The following is a 24,183-nucleotide window of genomic DNA, read 5'->3' on the forward strand; positions in this document are numbered from 1 at the left end:
AGACATGATAACGACATACAAAATACTGCGTGGAATAGATAAGGTGGACAGAAACAGGATGTTCCAGAGATGGGACACAGAAACAAGGGGTCACAGTTGGAAGTTGAAGACCCAGATGAGTCAAAGGGATGTTAGGAAGTATTTCTTCAGTCATAGAGTTGTCAGGAAGTGGAATAGCCTAGCAAGTGAGGTAGTGGAGTCAGGAACCATACATAGTTTTAAGATGAGGTATGATAAAGCTCATGGAGCAGGGAGAGAGAGGACATAGTAGCGGTCAGTGAAGAGGCGGGGCCAGGAGCTGAGTCTTGACCCCTGCAACCACAATTAAGTGAGTAGGTGAGTACACATACACACACACACACACACACACACACACACACACACACACACACACACACACACACACACACACACACACACACACACACACACACACACACACAGTCACAGAGTTGTCAGGAAGTGGAATAGTTTGGGAAGCGATAAAGTGGAGGCAGGATCCATTCATAGCTTTAAGAAGAGGTATGATAAAGTTCATGGAGGGGGAAGAGTGACCTAGTAGCGACCAGCGAAGCGGCTGGGCCAGGAGCTGTGACTCGACCCCTGCAACTTCAACTAGGAGAGGGTGAGTACACACACACACACGGACACTAAAATAGAGAAACACACACTCCGATTTCCGCCTGCACTCGGGAACTGTAAACTGATGGCGCATGTAATCCTAAAGACTGATACATGTGTGTGTGTGTGTGTGTGTGTGTGTGTGTGTGTGTGTGTGTGTGTGTGTGTGTGTGTCTGTGTGAAAGAGAGAGAGAGAATAAAACGGGTATTAGTTTCCATGTGATAATTTGTTAGTATCTCTTCTCATAGACTTAAAATCTTCATGGTTAATATTCAGCTGCATTACTAACTTATGGCGCCCTCTGCACTATACATTTCACATGCATTGAAGTAACGGGAACTGGTGTTACACAGTACTGGGATCATTGAGGTACACTGGACTGGTGTTACACAGTACTGGGATCATTGAGGTACACTGGACTGGTGTTACACAGTACTGGGATCATTGAGGTACACTGGACTGGTGTTACACAGTACTGGGATCATTGAGGTACACTGGACTGGTGTTACACAGTACTGGGATCATTGAGGTACACTGGACTTGTGTTACACAGTACTGGGATCATTGAGGTACACTCGACTGATGTTACACATAGTACTCAGATCATTGAGGTACACTGGACTGGTGTTACACAGTACTGGGATCATTGAGGTACACTGGACTGGTGTTACACAGTACTGGGATCATTGAGGTACACTGGACTGATGTTACACAGTACTCAGATCATTGAGGTACACTGGACTGGTGTTACACAGTACTGGGATCATTGAGGTACACTGGACTGGTGTTACACAGTACTGAGATACCTTTCTGGGATCATGCAGAACTTAAGTGCATCATTTGACACCTGACACTTACCTACTACCTGTAGACTGATGAGGTAGGCTCGTATAGGCTTAGTTGACACTTGACACTCGTAGAGACCAGTGTCATGGATGGTGGGGTGTCGTATTTGTAGCGTCCATTCATTGGTACCTTCACGATGTAGCGCAGAGAACCTGTGATCACTGGTGTAGGTGAACGATCCAACCGTCAGGATGTGTGTGTCCCTGTGTCTGATCCATGACACCTGTAACATAACAATGTGTGATGACTGGTGTAGGTGAAGGATCTCACCGTCAGGATGTGTGTGTCCCTGTGTCTGATCCATGACACCTGTAACATAACAATGTGTGATGACTGGTGTAGGTGAAGGATCTCACAGTCAGGATGTGTGTGTCCCTGTGTCTGATCCATGACACCTGTAACATAACAATGTGTGATGACTGGTGTAGGTGAAGGATCCCACCGTCAGGATGTGTGTGTCCCTGTGTCTGATCCATGACACCTGTAACATAACAATCTGTGATGACTGGTGTAGGTGAAGGATCTCACAGTCAGGATGTGTGTGTCCCTGTGTCTAACCCATGACACCTGTAACATAACAATGTGTGATGACTGGTGTAGGTGAAGGATCCCACCGTCAGGATGTGTGTGTCCCTGTGTCTGATCCATGACACCTGTAGCATAACAATGTGTGATGACTGGTGTAGGTGAAGGATCCCACCGTCAGGATGTGTGTGTCCCTGTGTCTGATCCATGACACCTGTAACATAACAATGTGTGATGACTGGTGTAGGTGAAGGATCTCACCGTCAGGATGTGTGTGTCCCTGTGTCTGATCCATGACACCTGTAACATAACAATGTGTGATGACTGGTGTAGGTGAACGATCCAACCGTCAGGATGTGTGTGTCCCTGTGTCTGATCCATGACACCTGTAACATAACAATGTGTGATGACTGGTGTAGGTGAAGGATCTCACCGTCAGGATGTGTGTGTCCCTGTGTCTGATCCATGACACCTGTAACATAACAATGTGTGATGACTGGTGTAGGTGAAGGATCTCACCGTCAGGATGTGTGTGTCCCTGTGTCTGATCCATGACACCTGTAACATAACAATGTGTGATGACTGGTGTAGGTGAAGGATCTCACCGTCAGGATGTGTGTGTCCCTGTGTCTGATCCATGACACCTGTAACATAACAATGTGTGATGACTGGTGTAGGTGAAGGATCCCACAGTCAGGATGTGTGTGTCCCTGTGTCTGATCCATGACACCTGTAACATAACAATGTGTGATGACTGGTGTAGGTGAAGGATCTCACAGTCAGGATGTGTGTGTCCCTGTGTCTGATCCATGACACCTGTAACATAACAATGTGTGATGACTGGTGTAGGTGAAGGATCCCACCGTCAGGATGTGTGTGTCCCTGTGTCTGATCCATGACACCTGTAACATAACAATGTGTGATGACTGGTGTAGGTGAAGGATCCCACCGTCAGGATGTGTGTGTCCCTGTGTCTGATCCATGACACCTGTAACATAACAATGTGTGATCACTGGTGTAGGTGAAGGATCTCACCGTCAGGATGTGTGTGTCCCTGTGTCTGATCCATGACACCTGTAACATAACAATGTGTGATGACTGGTGTAGGTGAAGGATCTCACCGTCAGGATGTGTGTGTCCCTGTGTCTGATCCATGATACCTGTAACATAACAATGTGTGATGACTGGTGTAGGTGAAGAATCTCACCGTCAGGATGTGTGTGTCCCTGTGTCTGATCCATGATACCTGTAACATAACAATGTGTGATGACTGGTGTAGGTGAAGGATCCCACAGTCAGGATGTGTGTGTCCCTGTGTCTGATCCATGACACCTGTAACATAACAATGTGTGATGACTGGTGTAGGTGAAGGATCTCACCGTCAGGATGTGTGTGTCCCTGTGTCTGATCCATGACACCTGTAACATAACAATGTGTGATGACTGGTGTAGGTGAAGGATCTCACCGTCAGGATGTGTGTGTCCCTGTGTCTGATCCATGACACCTGTAACATAACAATGTGTGATGACTGGTGTAGGTGAAGGATCTCACCGTCAGGATGTGTGTGTCCCTGTGTCTGATCCATGACACCTGTAACATAACAATGTGTGATGACTGGTGTAGGTGAAGGATCTCACAGTCAGGATGTGTGTCCCTGTGTCTGATCCATGACACCTGTAATATAACAATGTGTGATGACTGGTGTAGGTGAAGGATCCCACAGTCAACGTGTGTGTGTCCCTGTGTCTGATCCATGACACCTGTAACATAACAATGTGTGATGACTGGTGTAGGTGAAGGATCCCACAGTCAACGTGTGTGTGTCCCTGTGTCTGATCCATGACACCTGTAACATAACAATGTGTGATCACTGGTGTAGGTGAAGGATCCCACCGTCAGGATGTGTGTGCCCCTGTGTCTGATCCATGACACCTGTAACATAACAATGTGTGATCAATGGCGTAGGTGAACGATCCAACCGTCAGGATGTGTGTGTCCCTGTGTCTGATCCATGATACCTGTAACATAACAATCTGTAATGTCTGGTGTAGGTGAAGGATCTCACCGTCAGGATGTGTGTGTCCCTGTGTCTGATCCATGACACCTGTAACATAACAATGTGTGATGACTGATGTAGGTGAAGGATCCCACAGTCAGGATGTGTGTGTCCCTGTGTCTGATCCATGACACCTGTAACATAACAATGTGTGATGACTGGTGTAGGTGAAGGATCTCACAGTCAGGATGTGTGTGTCCCTGTGTCTGATCCATGATACCTGTAACATAACAATGTGTGATGACTGGTGTAGGTGAACGATCTCACAGTCAGGATGTGTGTGTCCCTGTGTCTGATCCATGACACCTGTAACATAACAATGTGTGATGACTGGTGTAGGTGAAGGATCTCACAGTCAGGATGTGTGTGTCCCTGTGTCTGATCCATGATACCTGTAACATAACAATGTGTGATGACTGGTGTAGGTGAAGGATTTCACAGTCAGGATGTGTGTGTCCCTGTGTCTGATCCATGACACCTGTAACATAACAATGTGTGATGACTGGTGTAGGTGAAGGATCCAACCGTCAGGATGTGTGTGTCCCTGTGTCTGATCCATGACACCTGTAACATAACAATGTGTGATGACTGGTGTAGGTGAAGGATCTCACAGTCAGGATGTGTGTGTCCCTGTGTCTGATCCATGACACCTGTAACATAACAATGTGTGATGACTGGTGTAGGTGAAGGATCTCACAGTCAGGATGTGTGTGTCCCTGTGTCTGATCCATGACACCTGTAACATAACAATGTGTGATGACTGGTGTAGGTGAACGATCTCACAGTCAGGATGTGTGTGTCCCTGTGTCTGATCCATGACACCTGTAACATAACAATGTGTGATGACTGGTGTATGTGAAGGATCTCACAGTCAGGATGTGTGTGTCCCTGTGTCTGATCCATGACACCTGTAACATAACAATGTGTGATGACTGGTGTAGGTGAAGGATCTCACAGTCAGGATGTGTGTGTCCCTGTGTCTGATCCATGACACCTGTAACATAACAATGTGTGATGACTGGTGTAGGTGAAGGATCTCACAGTCAGGATGTGTGTGTCCCTGTGTCTGATCCATGATACCTGTAACATAACAATGTGTGATGACTGGTGTAGGTGAACGATCTCACAGTCAGGATGTGTGTGTCCCTGTGTCTGATCCATGACACCTGTAACATAACAATGTGTGATGACTGATGTAGGTATAACAAACATTCTCACCGTCCAACACATTGTACCAGAAAATCACAAAAATAAGAAAGAAAGAGAGAGTAAGAAAGGCAAGCAGAGTTTCTCTGACAATCTTGGTCCTTCTCCCACTGTCATTATCATCACTCACTTGAGATACAATCCTTAAGTTGTGCTCTCTCTCTCTCTCTCTCTCTCTCTCTCTCTCTCTCTCTCTCTCTCTCCCTCTCTCATTCATAAAAAATAAAAGGCATGAATAAGAAATAAGTGATGTGGGTAATCAAAGAGAACAAGAATAACTACGTAATAATAATAATTATAATAATAAATTACTCATCAGATAAGTAATTAACTACATGGATAAAATATAAAAAAAGTGACATTTACCCCAACAAAAAAGGCAGAATAAAAGTCTTTCACAAATCAGCCATTTTGCCCCACTAGAAATAATATATTGTGTCATGAAGGAGCCTTTATAAATGTATTTCTGACTGGCCAGAAATACAGCAAGACTCAGGTCGAAAACCATGGTGGATGATCCGGCCCTGGGGAGCATGCTGGGCCAGGTAGTGGATCATCCATGTGGATGATGGTAGTGAAACAGGAAGCAAGATGGATGATGGTAGTGAAGGAGGAAGCATGGTGGATGATGGTAGTGAAGCAGGAAGCAAGGTGGATGATGGTAGTGAAGCAGGAAGCAAGATGGATGATGGTAGTGAAGGAGGAAGCATGGTGGATGATGGTAGTGAAGCAGGAAGCAAGGTGGATGATGGTAGTGAAGCAGGAAGCAAGATGGATGATGGTAGTGAAGGAGGAAGCATGGTGGATGATGGTAGTGAAGCAGGAAGCAAGGTGGATGATGGTAGTGAAGCAGGAAGCAAGGTGGATGATGGTAGTGAAGCAGGAAGCAAGGTGGATGATGGTAGTGAAGCAGGAAGCAAGGTGGATGATGGTAGTGAAGCAGGAAGCAAGGTGGATGATGGTAGTGAAGCAGGAAGCAAGGTGGATGATGGTAGTGAAGCAGGAAGCAAGGTGGTTGATGGTAGTGAAGCAGGAAGCAAGGTGGATGATGGTAGTGAAGCAGGAAGCAAGGTGGATGATGGTAGTGAAGCAGGAAGCAAGGTGGATGATGGTAGTGAAGCAGGAAGCATGGTGGATGATGGTAGTGAAGCAGGAAGCATGGTGGATGATGGTAGTGAAGCAGGAAGCAAGGTGGATGATGGTAGTGAAGCAGGAAGCATGGTGGATGATGGTAGTGAAGCAGGAAGCAAGGTGGATGATGGTAGTGAAGCAGGAAGCAAGGTGGATGATGGTAGTGAAGCAGGAAGCAAGGTGGATGATGGTAGTGAAGCAGGAAGCAAGGTGGATGATGGTAGTGAAGCAGGAAGCAAGGTGGATGATGGTAGTGAAGCAGGAAGCATGGTGGATGATGGTAGTGAAGCAGGAAGCAAGGTGGATGATGGTAGTGAAGCAGGAAGCAAGGTGGATGATGGTAGTGAAGCAGGAAGCATGGTGGATGATGGTAGTGAAGCAGGAAGCAAGGTGGATGATGGTAGTGAAGCAGGAAGCATGGTTGATGATGGTAGTGAAGCAGGAAGCATGGTGGGTGATGGTAGTGAAGCAGGAAGCATGGTGGATGATGGTAGTGAAGCAGGAAGCAAGGTGGATGATGGTAGTGAAGCAGGAAGCAAGGTGGATGATGGTAGTGAAGCAGGAAGCAAGGTGGATGATGGTAGTGAAGCAGGAAGCAAGGTGGATGATGGTAGTGAAGCAGGAAGCATGGTGGATGATGGTAGTGAAGCAGGAAGCAAGGTGGATGATGGTAGTGAAGCAGGAAGCATGGTGGATGATGGTAGTGAAGCAGGAAGCAAGGTGGATGATGGTAGTGAAGCAGGAAGCAAGGTGGATGATGGTAGTGAAGCAGGAAGCAAGGTGGATGATTGTAGTGAAGCAGGAAGCATGGTGGATGATGGTAGTGAAGCAGGAAGCAAGGTGGATGATGGTAGTGAAGCAGGAAGCAAGGTGGATGATGGTAGTGAAGCAGGAAGCAAGGTGGATCATCCACCATGTGGGTGATGGTAGTGAAGCAGGAAGCAAGGTGGATGATGGTAGTGAAGCAGGAAGCAAGGTGGATGATGGTAGTGAAGCAGGAAGCAAGGTGGATGATGGTAGTGAAGCAGGAAGCAAGGTGGATCATCCACCATGTGGGTGATGGTAGTGAAGGAGGAAGCAAGGTGGATGATGGTAGTGAAGGAGGAAGCAAGGTGGATCATCCACCATGTGGGTGATGGTAGTGAAGCAGGAAGCAAGGTGGATCATCCACCATGTGGGTGATGGTAGTGAAGGAGGAAGCAAGGTGGATGATGGTAGTGAAGGAGGAAGCAAGGTGGATCATCCACCATGTGGGTGATGGTAGTGAAGGAGGAAGCAAGGTGGATCATCCACCATGTGGGTGATGGTAGTGAAGGAGGAAGCAAGGTGGATCATCCACCATGTGGGTGATGGTAGTGAAGGAGGAAGCAAGGTGGATCATCCACCATGTGGGTGATGGTAGTGAAGGAGGAAGCAAGGTGGATCATCCACCATGTGGGTGATGGTAGTGAAGGAGGAAGCAAGGTGGATCATCCACCATGTGGGTGATGGTAGTGAAGGAGGAAGCAAGGTGGATGATGGTAGTGAAGGAGGAAGCAAGGTGGATGATGGTAGTGAAGGAGGAAGCAAGGTGGATGATGGTAGTGAAGGAGGAAGCAAGGTGGATCATCCACCATGTGGGTAATATATGTGATTGGCTCGGACAATATCACCACAGTAAGATCGTCACTTACAACCTTCAATACCAGCTGTCTTTTCTTTCCCTCCTTCCCACTCTCTCCCTCCCTCTCTCTCTCTCTCTCTCTCTCTCTCTCTCTCTCTCTCTCTCTCTCTCTCTCTCCCTTATATATATATATTCCCTCTGTGTTCCTGTAGAGTTTGTAATAGCTTGACCAAAGCTCCTGGAGAGCGCAACGTTGCCACAACAAAAGTCACATTAGTTACCCATGTGTCCTTTTATCTAACATACCCATATATAGAATGCAAAGGTAATGACATGTTTTGCACTGATACTGGTACGTAACAGGACTGGTGATTGTGGTGTTGATTTTGGCACTGGGAATGTTAATCTATTAAGGGTCTGTAATTGTGTAAAGGTTAAAACACCCTTGTTTAAAGCATTCCTTTAACCTTTTTGGGGCCTAGTTCCTAGGCCTTTTGTGTATCCATATGATCTTGTGCTACCCTCCACAAGATGGCTATGAGGTGCATAATAAACTAGCCACTACCCGCCACAAGATGGTTGTGGGGTGTACAATAAACTAGCCACTACCCACCACAAGATGGTTGTGGGGTGTACAATAAACTAGCCACTACCCTCCACAAGATGGTTGTGGGGTGTACAATAAACTAGCCACTACCCACCACAAGATGGTTGTGGGGTGTACAATAAACTAGCCACTACCCTCCACAAGATGGTTGTGGAGTGTACAATAAACTAGCCACTACCCTCCACAAGATGGTTGTGGGGTGTACAATAAACTAGCCACTACCCTCCACAAGATGGTTGTGGGGTGTACAATAAACTAGCCACTACCCTCCACAAGATGGTTGTGGGGTGTACAATAAACTAGCCACTACCCTCCACAAGATGGTTGTGGGGTGTACAATAAACTAGCCACTACCCTCCACAAGATGGTTGTGGGGTGTACAATAAACTAGCCACTACCCTCCACAAGATAATTGTGGGGTGTACAATAAACTAGCCACTACCCTCCACAAGATAATTGTGGGGTGTACAATAAACTAGCCACTTCGGTGGCAAAATCTCTAAATCTTTAACCCTTCTTTTAAGAACCAAGCCATACCAGCATTCCTTAAAGAATTTTTATTCTTGTCTCCTCTTATAGAAGCATAAAACACCAAAAGAATGATTTTAAAAATGCAATTTTCGCCGCCTGACGGCGTTGTGGAAACAGCGAGGAGAAGTCTTAGTCAAGACTCTGTTGGCCATGCTTAGAGACCAGGTTCAGAATACCAACGAGTTGAAATGTCTCTTCTGGTGATGGAGGGAAGAACTTCAAGGGTCACCCTCTACACCCTTGATACTATTCCCTTTTTTTGGAGGCTGGAAAATGGCAACGTGGAAACGCGGGTAAACCCAGTTTAAGAGGACAGATGGTCAACTCAAGACTAGGATGGTGGCGCCATAGAGCCCTAGTGATCGGCGGTTGTAAGATGAGAGGGGAAGTTGTAGCAAGGCCTGGTCCGTCTATAGTCTTCTGTCAGCAGCGCTAGATTCTTTTGCTGTCATGTCTGTCACCAGTCTTCTTGTCAGCAGCACTGAAGAAGTGTGTCATGCATGTCGTCAGCGCTGGATCTGGTTACAGTCCACTCCTGTCAGTAGCACTGAATCAGTCTACAGTACAGTCAGTAGCACTGAATCAGTCTGCAGTACTGAATTGGTGTACAATACTGTCAGTAGCCCTGAACCCATATACAGGCCTTTATTTATAGCGTAGGTCCCGCCTACACTTCTGTCAGCAACACTGGATCCGTCTACAACACTGTTAGTAGTGTTGGATTTACCAAGGGCCCTTTCGTGTCAGCAACACTGGATCCGTCTACAACCTTCCCCTCTCAAGTGCTGGACTCGTGTACATTACTCTCCGTGTCACCAAGCTCCCTCAGCCAGCTACAGTACTGTCAATATATTCAGAGCCGTCTACACCCTCTGGTGATGTGGGTGGAAGAAATCCACAGTGTTCTCTTTGTCTACCGAAAGTGGCAGCATCTCACGTCCGTGATTCCAGAAAGGCAAGTCTGCCAGAGTCTGAAGATTATCTTGAGCCAGGCTGCCAGCATCCAGATTCCTTAAAGATCTCTGTCCTTATCCTAGCTGCCAGCATCCAGTTGCCTTGAAGATCTCTGTCTTTATCCTAGCTGCTAGCATCCAGTTGCCTTGAAGATCTCTGTCTTTATCCTAGCTGCTAGCATCCAGTTACCTTGAAGATCTCTGTCTGTATCCTAATTGCCAGCATCCAGTTGCCTTGAAGATCTCTGTCTTTATCCTAGCTGCCAGCATCCAGTTGCCTTCAAGATCTCTGTCTGTGTCCTAATTGCCAGCATCCAGTTGCCTTCAAGATCTCTGTCTGTGTCCTAATTGCCAGCATCCAGTTGCCTTCAAGATCTCTGTCCTTATCCTGGCTGCCAGCATCCAGTTGCCTTCAAGATCTCTGCTCTTATCCTAGCTACCAGCATCCAGTTGCCTTAAAGATCTCATCTCTAGCACACACTCCCAGCATCCCAATAACATCTCCTTCACTAGCATCTTCCTACTCTCCACCCCAGCCAGTTCCAATGTCGATACCTTTATAGATACCATCTGCGTTTCTTTTTTGATGTAAATTCCACGGTGGCTGGTGTGGAGTTGTTGCATCCGCCGGCCACAAGGTGTTCAATTCTCCATCCTGTCGTGGTAAAGGTTCCAGATCCAACCCTCTTTCCCCAGGACGGCCAAATCTCTTTCTTTATTATACACACTCTCTCTTTCCACAGGGATTTCCACCTATTGGCCATTTAGTGTAGGTGAATTTATCTTACGTTTGTGAGGCTCGGGGAGTGATGGGGTCAATAATGTGTAAATCCATTGTTTACTGTTATTATTACTATCAATATTGCTATTATTACTGCTAGTATTATTGCTATTAATACTAATAGTAATACTTTTATTATTGTGGCTGGCTGGTTGACTGGCTGACTGGCTGGCTGGCTGGCTGACTGACTGACTGACTGACTGGCTGGCTGGCTGACTGACTGACTGACTGGCTGGCTGGTTGACTGACTGACTGACTGGCTGACTGGCTGGCTGGCTGGGGTTGCAGGTGTCCACCTCTCTCCGGTTACAAGATTAGTTTGCAAAGGCATGCTTAAAGCTGGCTGTCTTGCCACCTGGGACTACAACACCCCTCCTGCAACACTCCTTCCTGCAACACCCCCTCCTCCTGCAACACTCCTTCCTGCAACACCCCCTCCTCCTGCAACACTCCTTCCTGCAACACCCCCTCCTCCTGCAACACCCCCTCCTGTTCCTTCAGCCAGCCTCTTACTGTACACGTGTCCTTGTGTCTACACATGTGTACCTGATTTGTGTACCTGTGTCTGTTGTCTGTGTCGTTCTGTGTGTATCTTAGCCACGAACTCCCTCACACACACACACACACACATACATACATGAGAACACACACACATACACAGACTCACACACACACACACACACACACACACACACACACACACACACACACACACACACACACACACACACACACACACACACACACACACACACACACACTCACACTCCAACACCATCCAACACACACTCCAACACCATCCAACACCCACTCCAACACATTCTTCAACACTTAGTTATGGAAGCCAGTGGATCAATCTGCTTTATCTCACCTTCAATGTTTGCTATAACTCTCTTTCCAACTTAAAGTTCAGACGAGATTGACTCTGACTTAAGTTAAGCAACTTTCTTCTGACAAGAACACAACTTACAAAATCTGCCGTGACTTATCAGGCGAAGCTAAGACAGTGTTTGTCTTCCCACGTTAGGAACTGTGACTCTTATCAGGCGAAGCTAAGACAGTGTTTGTCTTCCCATGTTAGGAACTGTGACTCTTATCAGGCGAAGCTAAGACAGTGTCTTCTCATGTTAGGAACTGACTTACGAATACTATCTCTCTCTCTCTCTCTCTCTCTCTCTCTCTGGTTGGTTAATTAATGGGGTTTGAAGTCTACCACACGAGGGTCATTAAGGTTGGCTGGTGGTTGGTTAATGGGGTTTGAAGTCTGTCTACTACACGAGGGTTATTAAGGTTGGTTAGTTGGTTAATGGGGTTTGAAGTGTATCTACTACACGAGGGTCATTAAGGTTGGTCAGTGAGGGAGGAAGGAGAGGGTGGTCAGGGAGGGGGAAGGAGGGGGTGGTCAGGGAGGGGGAAGGATGGAGTGGTCAGGGAGGGGGAAGAATGGAGTGGTCAGGGAGGGGGTGGTCAGGGAAGGGGAAGGAGGGGGGGTAGTCAGGTTACAACACAATATGCAGAATAACACCTGTGAAAAAATGATAAAATTACCAGCACTTTCGTGATTTCTGACATTATCAAGGAACTGTAAAAATAATACAGCATTGGAAGACATAAGACTGAGATGTGACCTGACACATACACAGGTTGAGAGGCTCTGTATTACAGTTACGATGGTTACATTAATTAATATTCAGACGTGTGTAATGTGATGTGTGTGTGTAGTGTGTGTGTGTGTGTGTGTGTGTGTGTGTGTGTGTGTGTGTGTGGTGTGTGTGTAGTGTGTGTGTGTGTGTGTGTGTGTGTGTGTGTGTGTGTGTGTGTGTGTGTGTGTGTGTGTGTGTGTGTGTGTAGTTTGTGTGTAGTGTGTGTGTGTGTGTGTGTGTGTGTGTGTGTGTGTGTGTGTGTGTACTCACCTAGTTGTACTCACCTAGTTGAGGTTGCGGGGGTCGAGTCCGAGCTCCTGGCCCCGCCTCTTCACTGATCGCTACTAGGTCACTCTCCCTGAGCCGTGAGCTTTATCATACCTCTGCTTAAAGCTATGTATGGATCCTGCCTCCACTACATCGCTTCCCAAACTATTCCACTTACTGACTACTCTGTGGCTGAAGAAATACTTCCTAACATCCCTGTGATTCATCTGTGTCTTCAGCTTCCAACTGTGTCCCCTTGTTACTGTGTCCAATCTCTGGAACATCCTGTCTTTGTCCACCTTGTCAATTCCTCTCAGTATTTTGTATGTCGTTATCATGTCCCCCCTATCTCTCCTGTCCTCCAGTGTCGTCAGGTTGATTTCCCTTAACCTCTCCTCGTAGGACATACCTCTTAGCTCTGGGACTAGTCTTGTTGCAAACCTTTGCACTTTCTCTAGTTTCTTTACGTGCTTGGCTAGGTGTGGGTTCCAAACTGGTGCCGCATACTCCAATATGGGCCTAACGTATACGGTGTACAGGGTCCTGAACGATTCCTTATTAAGATGTCGGAATGCTGTTCTGAGGTTTGCTAGGCGCCCATATGCTGCAGCAGTTATTTGGTTGATGTGCGCTTCAGGAGATGTGCCTGGTGTTATACTCACCCCAAGATCTTTTTCCTTGAGTGAGGTTTGTAGTCTCTGACCCCCTAGACTGTACTCCGTCTGCGGCCTTCTTTGCCCTTCCCCAATCTTCATGACTTTGCACTTGGTGGGATTGAACTCCAGGAGCCAATTGCTGGACCAGGTCTGCAGCCTGTCCAGATCCCTTTGTAGTTCTGCCTGGTCTTCGATCGAGTGTATTCTTCTCATCAACTTCACGTCATCTGCAAACAGGGACACCTCAGAGTCTATTCCTTCCGTCATGTCGTTCACAAATACCAGAAACAGCACTGGTCCTAGGACTGACCCCTGCGGGACCCCGCTGGTCACAGGTGCCCACTCTGACACCTTGCCACGTACCATGACTCGCTGCTGTCTTCCTGACAAGTATTCCCTGATCCATTGTAGTGCCTTCCCTGTTATCCCTGCTTGGTCCTCCAGTTTTTGCACCAATCTCTTGTGTGGAACTGTGTCAAACGCCTTCTTGCAGTCCAAGAAAATGCAATCCACCCACCCCTCTCTCTCTTGTCTTACTGCTGTCACCATGTCATAAAACTCCAGTAGGTTTGTGACACAGGATTTCCCGTCCCTGAAACCATGTTGGCTGCTGTTGATGAGATCGTTCCTTTCTAGGTGTTCCACCACTCTTCTCCTGATAATCTTCTCCATGATTTTGCATACTATACATGTCAGCGACACTGGTCTGTAGTTTAATGCTTCATGTCTGTCTCCTTTTTTAAAGATTGGGACCACATTTGCTGTCTTCCATGCCTCAGGCAATCTCCCTGTTTCGATAGATGTATTGAATATTGTTGTTAGGGGTACACATAGCGCCTCTGCTCCCTCTCTCAATACCCATGGGGAGATGTTATCTGGCCCCATTGCCTTTGAGGTATCTAGCTCACTCAGAAGCCTCTTCACTTCTTCCTCGGTTGTGTGCACTGTGTCCAGCACTTGGTGGTGTGCCCCACCTCTCCGTCTTTCTGGAGTCCCTTCTGTCTCCTCTGTGAACACTTCTTTGAATCTCTTCTTGAGTTCTTCACATACTTCACGGTCATTTCTTGTTGTCTCTCCTCCTTCCTTCCTTAGCCTGATTACCTGGTCCTTGACTGTTGTTTTCCTCCTGATGTGCTGTACAACAGTTTCGGGTCAGATTTGGCTTTCGCTGCTATGTCGTTTTCATATTGTCGTTGGGCCTCCCTTCTTATCTGTGCATATTCGTTTCTGGCTCTACGACTGCTCTCCTTATTCTCCTGGGTCCTTTGCCTTCTACATTTCTTCCATTCCCTAGCACACTTGGTTTTTGCCTCCCTGCACCTTTGGGTAAACCATGGGCTCATCCTGGCTTTTTCATTATTCCTGTTACCCTTGGGTACAAACCTCTCCTCAGCCTCCTTGTGTGTGTGTGTGTGTGTGTGTGTGTGTGTGTGTGTGTGTGTGTGTGTGTGTGTGTGTGTGTGTTGCTTGATTTGATTACACATTAATGAGATGCTAAACATGATTGTCAGGAACGAGAGATACTGTCTCTCTCTCTCTCTCTCTCTCTCTATTATATATTTTTTTTTTTTTTATTATCACACCGGCCGATTCCCACCAAGGCAGGGTGGCCCGAAAAAGAAAAACTTTCACCATCATTCACTCCATCACTGTCTTGCCAGAAGGGTGCTTTACACTACAGTTTTTAAACTGCAACATTAACACCCCTCCTTCAGAGTGCAGGCACTGTACTTCCCATCTCCAGGACTCAAGTCCGGCCTGCCGGTTTCCCTGAATCCCTTCATAAATGTTACTTTGCTCACACTCCAACAGCACGTCAAGTATTAAAAACCATTTGTCTCCATTCACTCCTATCAAACACGCTCAAGCATGCCTGCTGGAAGTCCAAGCCCCTCGCACACAAAACCTCCTTTACCCCCTCCCTCCAACCCTTCCTAGGCCGACCCCTACCCCGCCTTCCTTCCACTACAGACTGATACACTCTTGAAGTCATTCTGTTTCGCTCCATTCTCTCTACATGTCCGAACCACCTCAACAACCCGTCCTCAGCCCTCTGGACAACAGTTTTGGTAATCCCGCACCTCCTCCTAACTTCCAAACTACGAATTCTCTGCATTATATTCACACCACACATTGCCCTCAGACATGACATCTCCACTGCCTCCAGCCTTCTCCTCGCTGCAACATTCATCACCCACGCTTCACACCCATATAAGAGCGTTGGTAAAACTATACTCTCATACATTCCCCTCTTTGCCTCCAAGGACAAAGTTCTTTGTCTCCACAGACTCCTAAGTGCACCACTCACTCTTTTTCCCTCATCAATTCTATGATTCACCTCATCTTTCATAGACCCATCCGCTGACACGTCCACTCCCAAATATCTGAATACGTTCACCTCCTCCATACTCTCTCCCTCCAATCTGATATTCAATCTTTCATCACCTAATCTTTTTGTTATCCTCATAACCTTACTCTTTCCTGTATTCACCTTTAATTTTCTTCTTTTGCACACCCTACCAAATTCATCCACCAATCTCTGCAACTTCTCTTCAGAATCTCCCAAGAGCACAGTGTCATCAGCAAAGAGCAGCTGTGACAACTCCCACTTTGTGTGTGATTCTTTATCTTTTAACTCCACGCCTCTTGCCAAGACCCTCGCATTTACTTCTCTTACAACCCCATCTATAAATATATTAAACAACCACGGTGACATCACACATCCTTGTCTAAGGCCTACTTTTACTGGGAAAAAATTTCCCTCTTTCCTACATACTCTAACTTGAGCCTCACTATCCTCGTAAAAACTCTTCACTGCTTTCAGTAACCTACCTCCTACACCATACACTTGCAACATCTGCCACATTGCCCCCCTATCCACCCTGTCATACGCCTTTTCCAAATCCATAAATGCCACAAAGACCTCTTTAGCCTTATCTAAATACTGTTCACTTATATGTTTCACTGTAAACACCTGGTCCACACACCCCCTACCTTTCCTAAAGCCTCCTTGTTCATCTGCTATCCTATTCTCCGTCTTACTCTTAATTCTTTCAATTATAACTCTACCATACACTTTACCAGGTACACTCAACAGACTTATCCCCCTATAATTTTTGCACTCTCTTTTATCCCCTTTGCCTTTATACAAAGGAACTATGCATGCTCTCTGCCAATCCCTAGGTACCTTACCCTCTTCCATACATTTATTAAATAATTGCACCAACCACTCCAAAACTATATCCCCACCTGCTTTTATATATATATATATATATATATATACATATATATATATATACATATATATATATATATATATATATATATATACATATATATATATATATATATATATATATATATTCTCCATCATTAACAACCTAGCAATAATATCTCCACCAACACAACATTAATAGAGGGGGGGGTCCAGGAGCTGTAGGTCAACTCACAGTCTTGGTGCCCAGGTTATTGACCCGACAGACCAGGTGGGCAGTCTGACCCTCCACGGCTGACACGTTAGAGGTCACGCTGGGGTCAAACACGGGGTCAAACAACGTGTTGAGGTAGTCACTCCACGACCCTGGATCAAGATCACTTTCGTCTGCGTCACCCACCTCCTCTGCGTCAGTGTCTGGGTCGCGGGGAGAGAGCGCAGAGCTAGACGCACTGCTGCTTCTTGCGTCACTGCGTCCGTCTGACGCATCCGCTCTAGCTGTTGTAAGATAATTAAGTTATAGACGTTATTATTATTATTATTATTATTATTATTATTATTATTATTATTATTATTATTATTATTATTATTATTATTATATCAGTGTTTTAGTGTTAAAAATAGAGTAAGAAAAAATATTTTAATACCAGAGGGAAAAAAATTAAAAATTTTTAACGGAATAAATTAATAACAGTTAAAAGTTGAATACAGATGTAGCACCACCAGCACTTGTAGCACCACCAGCACTTGTAGCACCACCAGCACTTGTAGCACCACCAGCACTTGTAGCACCACCAGCACTTGTAGCACCACCAGCACTTGTAGCACCACCAGCACTTGTAGCACCACCAGCACTTGTAGCACCACCGGCGGCGCGCCACCAGCACCAGCACCAGCGACTTGTTAGGCACCACCAGCACTTGTACCAGCGCTGGCACCACCAGCCATGTTGCCAGCGCGCAGCACCACCAGCGCCTTGGCAACCACCAGCGCCTTAAGCACCACCAGGTACCAGCCTACCAGCGCCGTTAGCAACGCGGCCAGCACCACCAGCGCGTAGCACCACCAGCACTTGGCACCTGCCGCACCTTAGCACCTGGCCAGCGCTTGGCACCACCAGCGCCGCTGGCACCACCAGCGCCCAGGCACCACCAGGCGCCGTTAGGCACCACCAGCGCGGCACCACCAGGCGGCCAGCCAGCACCACCAGCCGCGCTAGGCTGCCACCAGCACCTTGGCAGCCACCAGGCACCACCAGCCACCTTGTAGCAGCGGGCAGCACCACCAGCGCGGCAAGCACCAGGCACCTTGCGGCGCGGCACCACCAGGCACGTTGGCACCACCAGCGCAGCAGGCACCACCAGGCACCACCAGCACTTGTAGCACCACCTGCACTGTTGTAGCACCACCAGCACTAGTGGCACCACCTGCACTGTTGTAGCACCACCAGCACTTGTAGCACCACCAACACTAGTGGCACCACCTGCACTGTTGTAGTACCACGCACTTGTAGCACCACCTGCACTGTTGTAGCACCACAAGCACTTGTAGCACCACCAACACTAGTGGCACCACCTGCACTGTTGTAGCACCACCAGCACTTGTAGCACCACCAGCACTAGTGGCACCACAAGCACTGTTGTAGCACCACCAGCACTAGTGACACCACCAGCACTGTTCTAGCACCACCAGCACTCCTTTAGCACCGCCAGCACTGTTGTAGCACCGCCAACACTAGTGGCACCACCAGCACTGTTGTAGCACCACCAACCCTGTTGTAGCACCACCAACACTAGTGGCACCACCAGCACTGTTGTAGCACCACCAACACTTGTAGCATCACCAACCCTGTTGTAGCACCACCAGCATTGTTGTAGCACCACCAACACTTGTAGCACCACCAACACTTGTAGCACCACCAGCACTGTTGTAGCACCACCAACACTATTGTAACACCAGCACTGTTGTAGCACCACCAGCACTGTTGTAGCACCACCAACACTAGTGGCACCACCAGCACTTGTAGCACCACCAACACTTGTAGCACCATCAGCACTGTTGTAGCACCACCAACACTTGTAGCACCACCAGCACTGTTGTAGCACCACCAACACTATTTTAACACCAGCATTGCTGTAGCACCACCAGCACTTATAGCACCACCAGCACTGTTTTAGCACCACCAGCAATGTTGTAGCACCAGCACTATTGTAACACCAGCATTTGTAGCACCACAAGCACTTGTAGCACCACCAACACTATTGTAACACCAACACTTGTAGCACCACCAGCACTGTTGTAGCACCACCAACAATACTGTAACACCAACACTGATACAGCACCACCAATACTTGCAACACCACCAACACTTGTAGCACCACCAGCAATTGTAGCACCACCCACATTTGCAGCACCACCATCATTGATCTAGCACCACCAATGCTTGCAGCAGCATCACTAAGACTCGCCCAGCACCACCAACACTGACCCAGCACCACCAACACTGACCCAGCACCACCAACACTGACCCAGCACCACCAACACTGACCCAGCACCACCAACACTGACCCAGCACCACCAACACTGACCCAGCACCACCAACACTCACCTAGTATCACCAACACTTGCTCATGTCTTCTCACTTCTGACATCATCATCATTCTAACACCATCACTAACACACTAACACCATCACGCTAACACCATCACTCTAACACACTAACACCATCACTCTAACACACTAACACCATCACGCTAACACCATCACTCTAACACACTAACACCATCACACTAACACCATCACTCTAACACTAACACCATCACACTAACACCATCACTCTAACACTAACACCATCACTCTAACACTAACACCACAATAACACCATCACTCTAACACTAACACCATCACTCTAGCACTAACACCATCACGCTAACACAATCACTGTAACACTAACACCATCACACTAACACCATCACTCTAACACTAACACCGTCACTCTAACACTAACACCATCACACTAACATCATCACTAACACAGTCACTCTAACACAGTCACTCTAACACAGTCACTAACACATCACTCTAACACAGTCACTAACACATCACTCTAACACATCACTCTAACACAGTCACTCTAACACCATCACTTTAACACATCACTCTAACACAGTCACTTTAACACAGTCACTCTAACACATCACTCTAACACAGTCACTCTAACACATCACTCTAACACAGTCACTCTAACACATCACTCTAACACATCACTCTAACACCATCACTCTAACACATCACTCTAACACATCACTCTAACACATCACTCTAACACCATCACTCTAACACATCACTCTAACACATCACTAACACCATCACTCTAACACATCACTCTAACACAGTCACTAACACCATCACTCTAACACATCACTCTAACACAGTCACTAACACCATCACTCTAACACATCACTCTAACACAGTCACTAACACCATCACTCTAACACATCACTCTAACACCATCACTCTAACACCATCACTCTAACACCATCACTCTAACACATCACTCTAACACCATCACTCTAACACCATCACTTTAACACATCACTCTAACACAGTCACTAACACCATCACTCTAACACATCACTCTAACACCATCACTCTAACACAGTCACTCTAACACAGTCACTCTAACACAGTCACTCTAACACAGTCACTAACACAGTCACTAACACAGTCACTAACACAGTCACTAACACAGTCACTAACACAGTCACTAACACAGTCACTAACACATCACTCTAACACCATCAGTCTAACACCATCACTCTAACACCATCACTCTAACACCATCACTCTAACACATCACTCTAACACCATCACTCTAACACCATCACTCTAACACAGTCACTCTAACACAGTCACTCTAACACAGTCACTCTAACACAGTCACTAACACAGTCACTAACACAGTCACTAACACAGTCACTAACACCATCACTTTAACACATCACTCTAACAGTCACTCGAGCTGACCACCTCACTGAAGGTCTCTGTTGCAGCCTTGTTGAGTTTTTAATAACAACTGTCCTACGGCACCACCTAACCTAACTTAACTTTTATACTCCCCTTGCCTCTCACCTCCACCCACAATATACCTCCACCCACAATATACCTCCACCCACAATATACCTCCACCCACAATATACCTCCACCCACAATATACCTCCACCCACAATATACCTCCACCCACAATATACCTCCACCCACAATATACCTCCACCCACAATATACCTCCACTCATAATACACCTCCACCCACAATATACCTCCACCCACAATATACCTCCACCCACAATACACCTCCACCCACAATACACCCCCACCCACAATATACCTCCTCCCACAATACACCTCCACCCACAATACACCCCCACCCACAATATACCTCCACCCACAATACACCCCCACCCACAATATACCTCCACCCACAATACACCCCCACCCACAAAACACCACCACCCACAATATACCTCCACCCACAATACACCCCCACCCACAATATACCTCCACCCACAATATACCTCCACCCACAATACACCCCCACCCACAATATACCTCCACCCACAATACACCCCCACCCACAATACACCTCCACCCACAATATACCTCCACCCACAATACACCTCCACCCACAATACACCCCCACCCACCATACCCCCCCCCCCACAAAATACCCCCAACCACAATATACCTCCACCCACAATAAACCCCCACCCACAATAAACCCCCACCCACAATACACCCCCACCCACAATATACCTCCACCCACAATACACCCCCACCCACAATACACCACCCACAATATACCTCCACCCACAATACACCTCCACCCACAATACACCTCCACCCACAATACACCCCCACCCACAATATACCTCCACCCACAATACACCTCCACCCACAATATACCTCCACCCACAATACACCTCCACCCACAATATACCTCCACCCACAATACACCTCCACCCACAATATACCTCCACCCACAATACACCTCCACCCACAATACACCCCCACCCACAATATACCTCCACCCACAATACACCTCCACCCACAATATACCTCCACCCACAATACACCTCCACCCACAATACACCCACACCCACAATATACCTCCTCCCACAATACACCTCCACCCACAATACACCCCCACCCACAATATACCTCCACCCACAATACACCCCCACCCACAATATACCTCCACCCACAATACACCCCCACCCACAATACACCCACACCCACAATATACCTCCACCCACAATACACTCCCACCCACAATACACCTCCACCCACAATACACCCCCACCCACAATACACCCCCACCCACAATATACCTCCACCCACAATACACCCCCACCCACAATACACCTCCACCCACAATATACCTCCACCCACAATACCCCTCCACCCACAATACACCCCCACCCACAATACACCCCCACCCACAATGCACCCCCACCCACAATATACCTCCACCCACAATACACCCCCACCCACAATACACCCCCACCCACAATCCACCCCCACCCACAATAAACCTCCACCCACAATACACCCCCACCCACAATACACCCCCACCCACACGATACCTCCACCCACAATACACCTCCACCCACAATACACCTCCACCCACAATACACCCCCACCCACAATATACCTCCACCCACAATACACCTCCACCCACAATATACCTCCACCCACAATACACCCCCACCCACAATATACCTCCACCCACAATATACCTCCACCCACAATACACCTCCACCCACAATACACCCCCACCCACAATATACCTCCACCCACAATACACCTCCACCCACAATATACCTCCACCCACAATACACCACCCACAATATACCTCCACCCACAATACACCTCCACCCACAATATACCTCCACCCACAATACACCTCCACCCACAATACACCCCCACCCACAATATACCTCCACCCACAATATACCTCCACCCACAATATACCTCCACCCACAATACACCACCCACAATACACCCCCACCCACAATAAACCTCCACCCACAATACACCACCACCCACAATATACCTCCACCCACAATACACCTCCACCCACAATACACCCCCACCCACAATATACCTCCACCCACAATATACCTCCACCCACAATATACCTCCACCCACAATATACCTCCACCCACAATACACCCCCACCCACAATATACCTCCACCCACAATATACCTCCACCCACAATATACCTCCACCCACAATATACCTCCACCCACAATACACCTCCACCCACAATACTCCCCCACCCACAATATACCTCCACCAACAATACACCTCCACCCACAATATACCTCCACCCACAATACGCCTCCACCCACAATGCACCCCCACCCACAATATACCTCCACCCACAATATACCTCCGCCCACAATATACCTCCACCCACAATACACCTCCACCCACAATACACCCCCACCCACAATATACCTCCACCCACAATATACCTCCACCCACAGTATACCTCCACCCACAATACACCTCCACCCACAATACACCCCACCCACAATATACCTCCACCCACAATATACCTCCACCCACAATATACCTCCACCCACAATACACCACCCACAGTATACCTCCACCCACAATACACCTCCACCCACAATACACCCCCACCCACAATATACCTCCACCCACAATATACCTCCACCCACAATATACCTCCACCCACAATATACCTCCACCCACAATATACCTCCACCCACAATATACCTCCACCCACAATATACCTCCACCCACAATATACCTCCACCCACAATACACCCCCACCCACAATATACCCCCACCCACAATATACCTCCACCCACAATATACCTCCACATACAATACACCTCCACCCACAATATACCTCCACCCACAATACACCTCCACCCACAATATACCTCCACCCACAATACACCTCCACCCACAATATACCTCTACCCACAATACACCTCCACCCACAATACACCTCCACCCACAATACACCACCCACAATACACCTCCACCCACAATACACCTCCACCCACAATACACCTCCACCCACAATACACCCCCACCCACAATACACCTCCACGCACAATACATCTCCACCCACAATACACCCCCACCCACAATACACCCCCACCCACAATATACCTCCACCCACAATATACCTCCACCCACAATACACCTCCACCCACAATATACCTCCACCCACAATACACCTCCACCCACAATATACCTCCACCCACAATACACCTCCACCCACAATATACCTCTACCCACAATACACCTCCACCCACAATACACATCCATCCACAATACACCTCCAACCACAATACACCTCCACCCACAATACACCCCCACCCACAATACACCTCCACCCACAATACACCCCCACCCACAATACACCACCCACAATACACCTCCACCCACAATACACCCCCACCCACAATACACCTCGACCCACCAGACACCTCCACCCACAAG

General features: G+C 47.5%; 1 protein-coding gene across 1 annotated transcript in view; it reads right to left on the minus strand.

The window, feature by feature from the left end:
• Positions 1-17,948, minus strand: part of LOC128697139 (zwei Ig domain protein zig-8-like) — a gene marked incomplete at its 5' end in the record, with an annotated part of 51,728 nt that extends 33,780 nt beyond the window's left edge. Inside the window, 3 exons of the mRNA XM_070080398.1 lie at positions 1,481-1,691; positions 16,877-17,139; positions 17,662-17,948. Of these exons, the coding sequence (XP_069936499.1) occupies positions 1,481-1,691; positions 16,877-17,139; positions 17,662-17,948 (761 nt within the window). The remainder of the gene's footprint in view (positions 1-1,480; positions 1,692-16,876; positions 17,140-17,661) is intronic.
• Positions 17,949-24,183: the final 6,235 nt, after the last annotated feature.

The sequence above is a fragment of the Cherax quadricarinatus genome, unplaced genomic scaffold, assembly GCF_038502225.1.
Source record: "Cherax quadricarinatus isolate ZL_2023a unplaced genomic scaffold, ASM3850222v1 Contig397, whole genome shotgun sequence".
Taxonomy (NCBI): Eukaryota; Metazoa; Arthropoda; class Malacostraca; order Decapoda; family Parastacidae; genus Cherax; species Cherax quadricarinatus.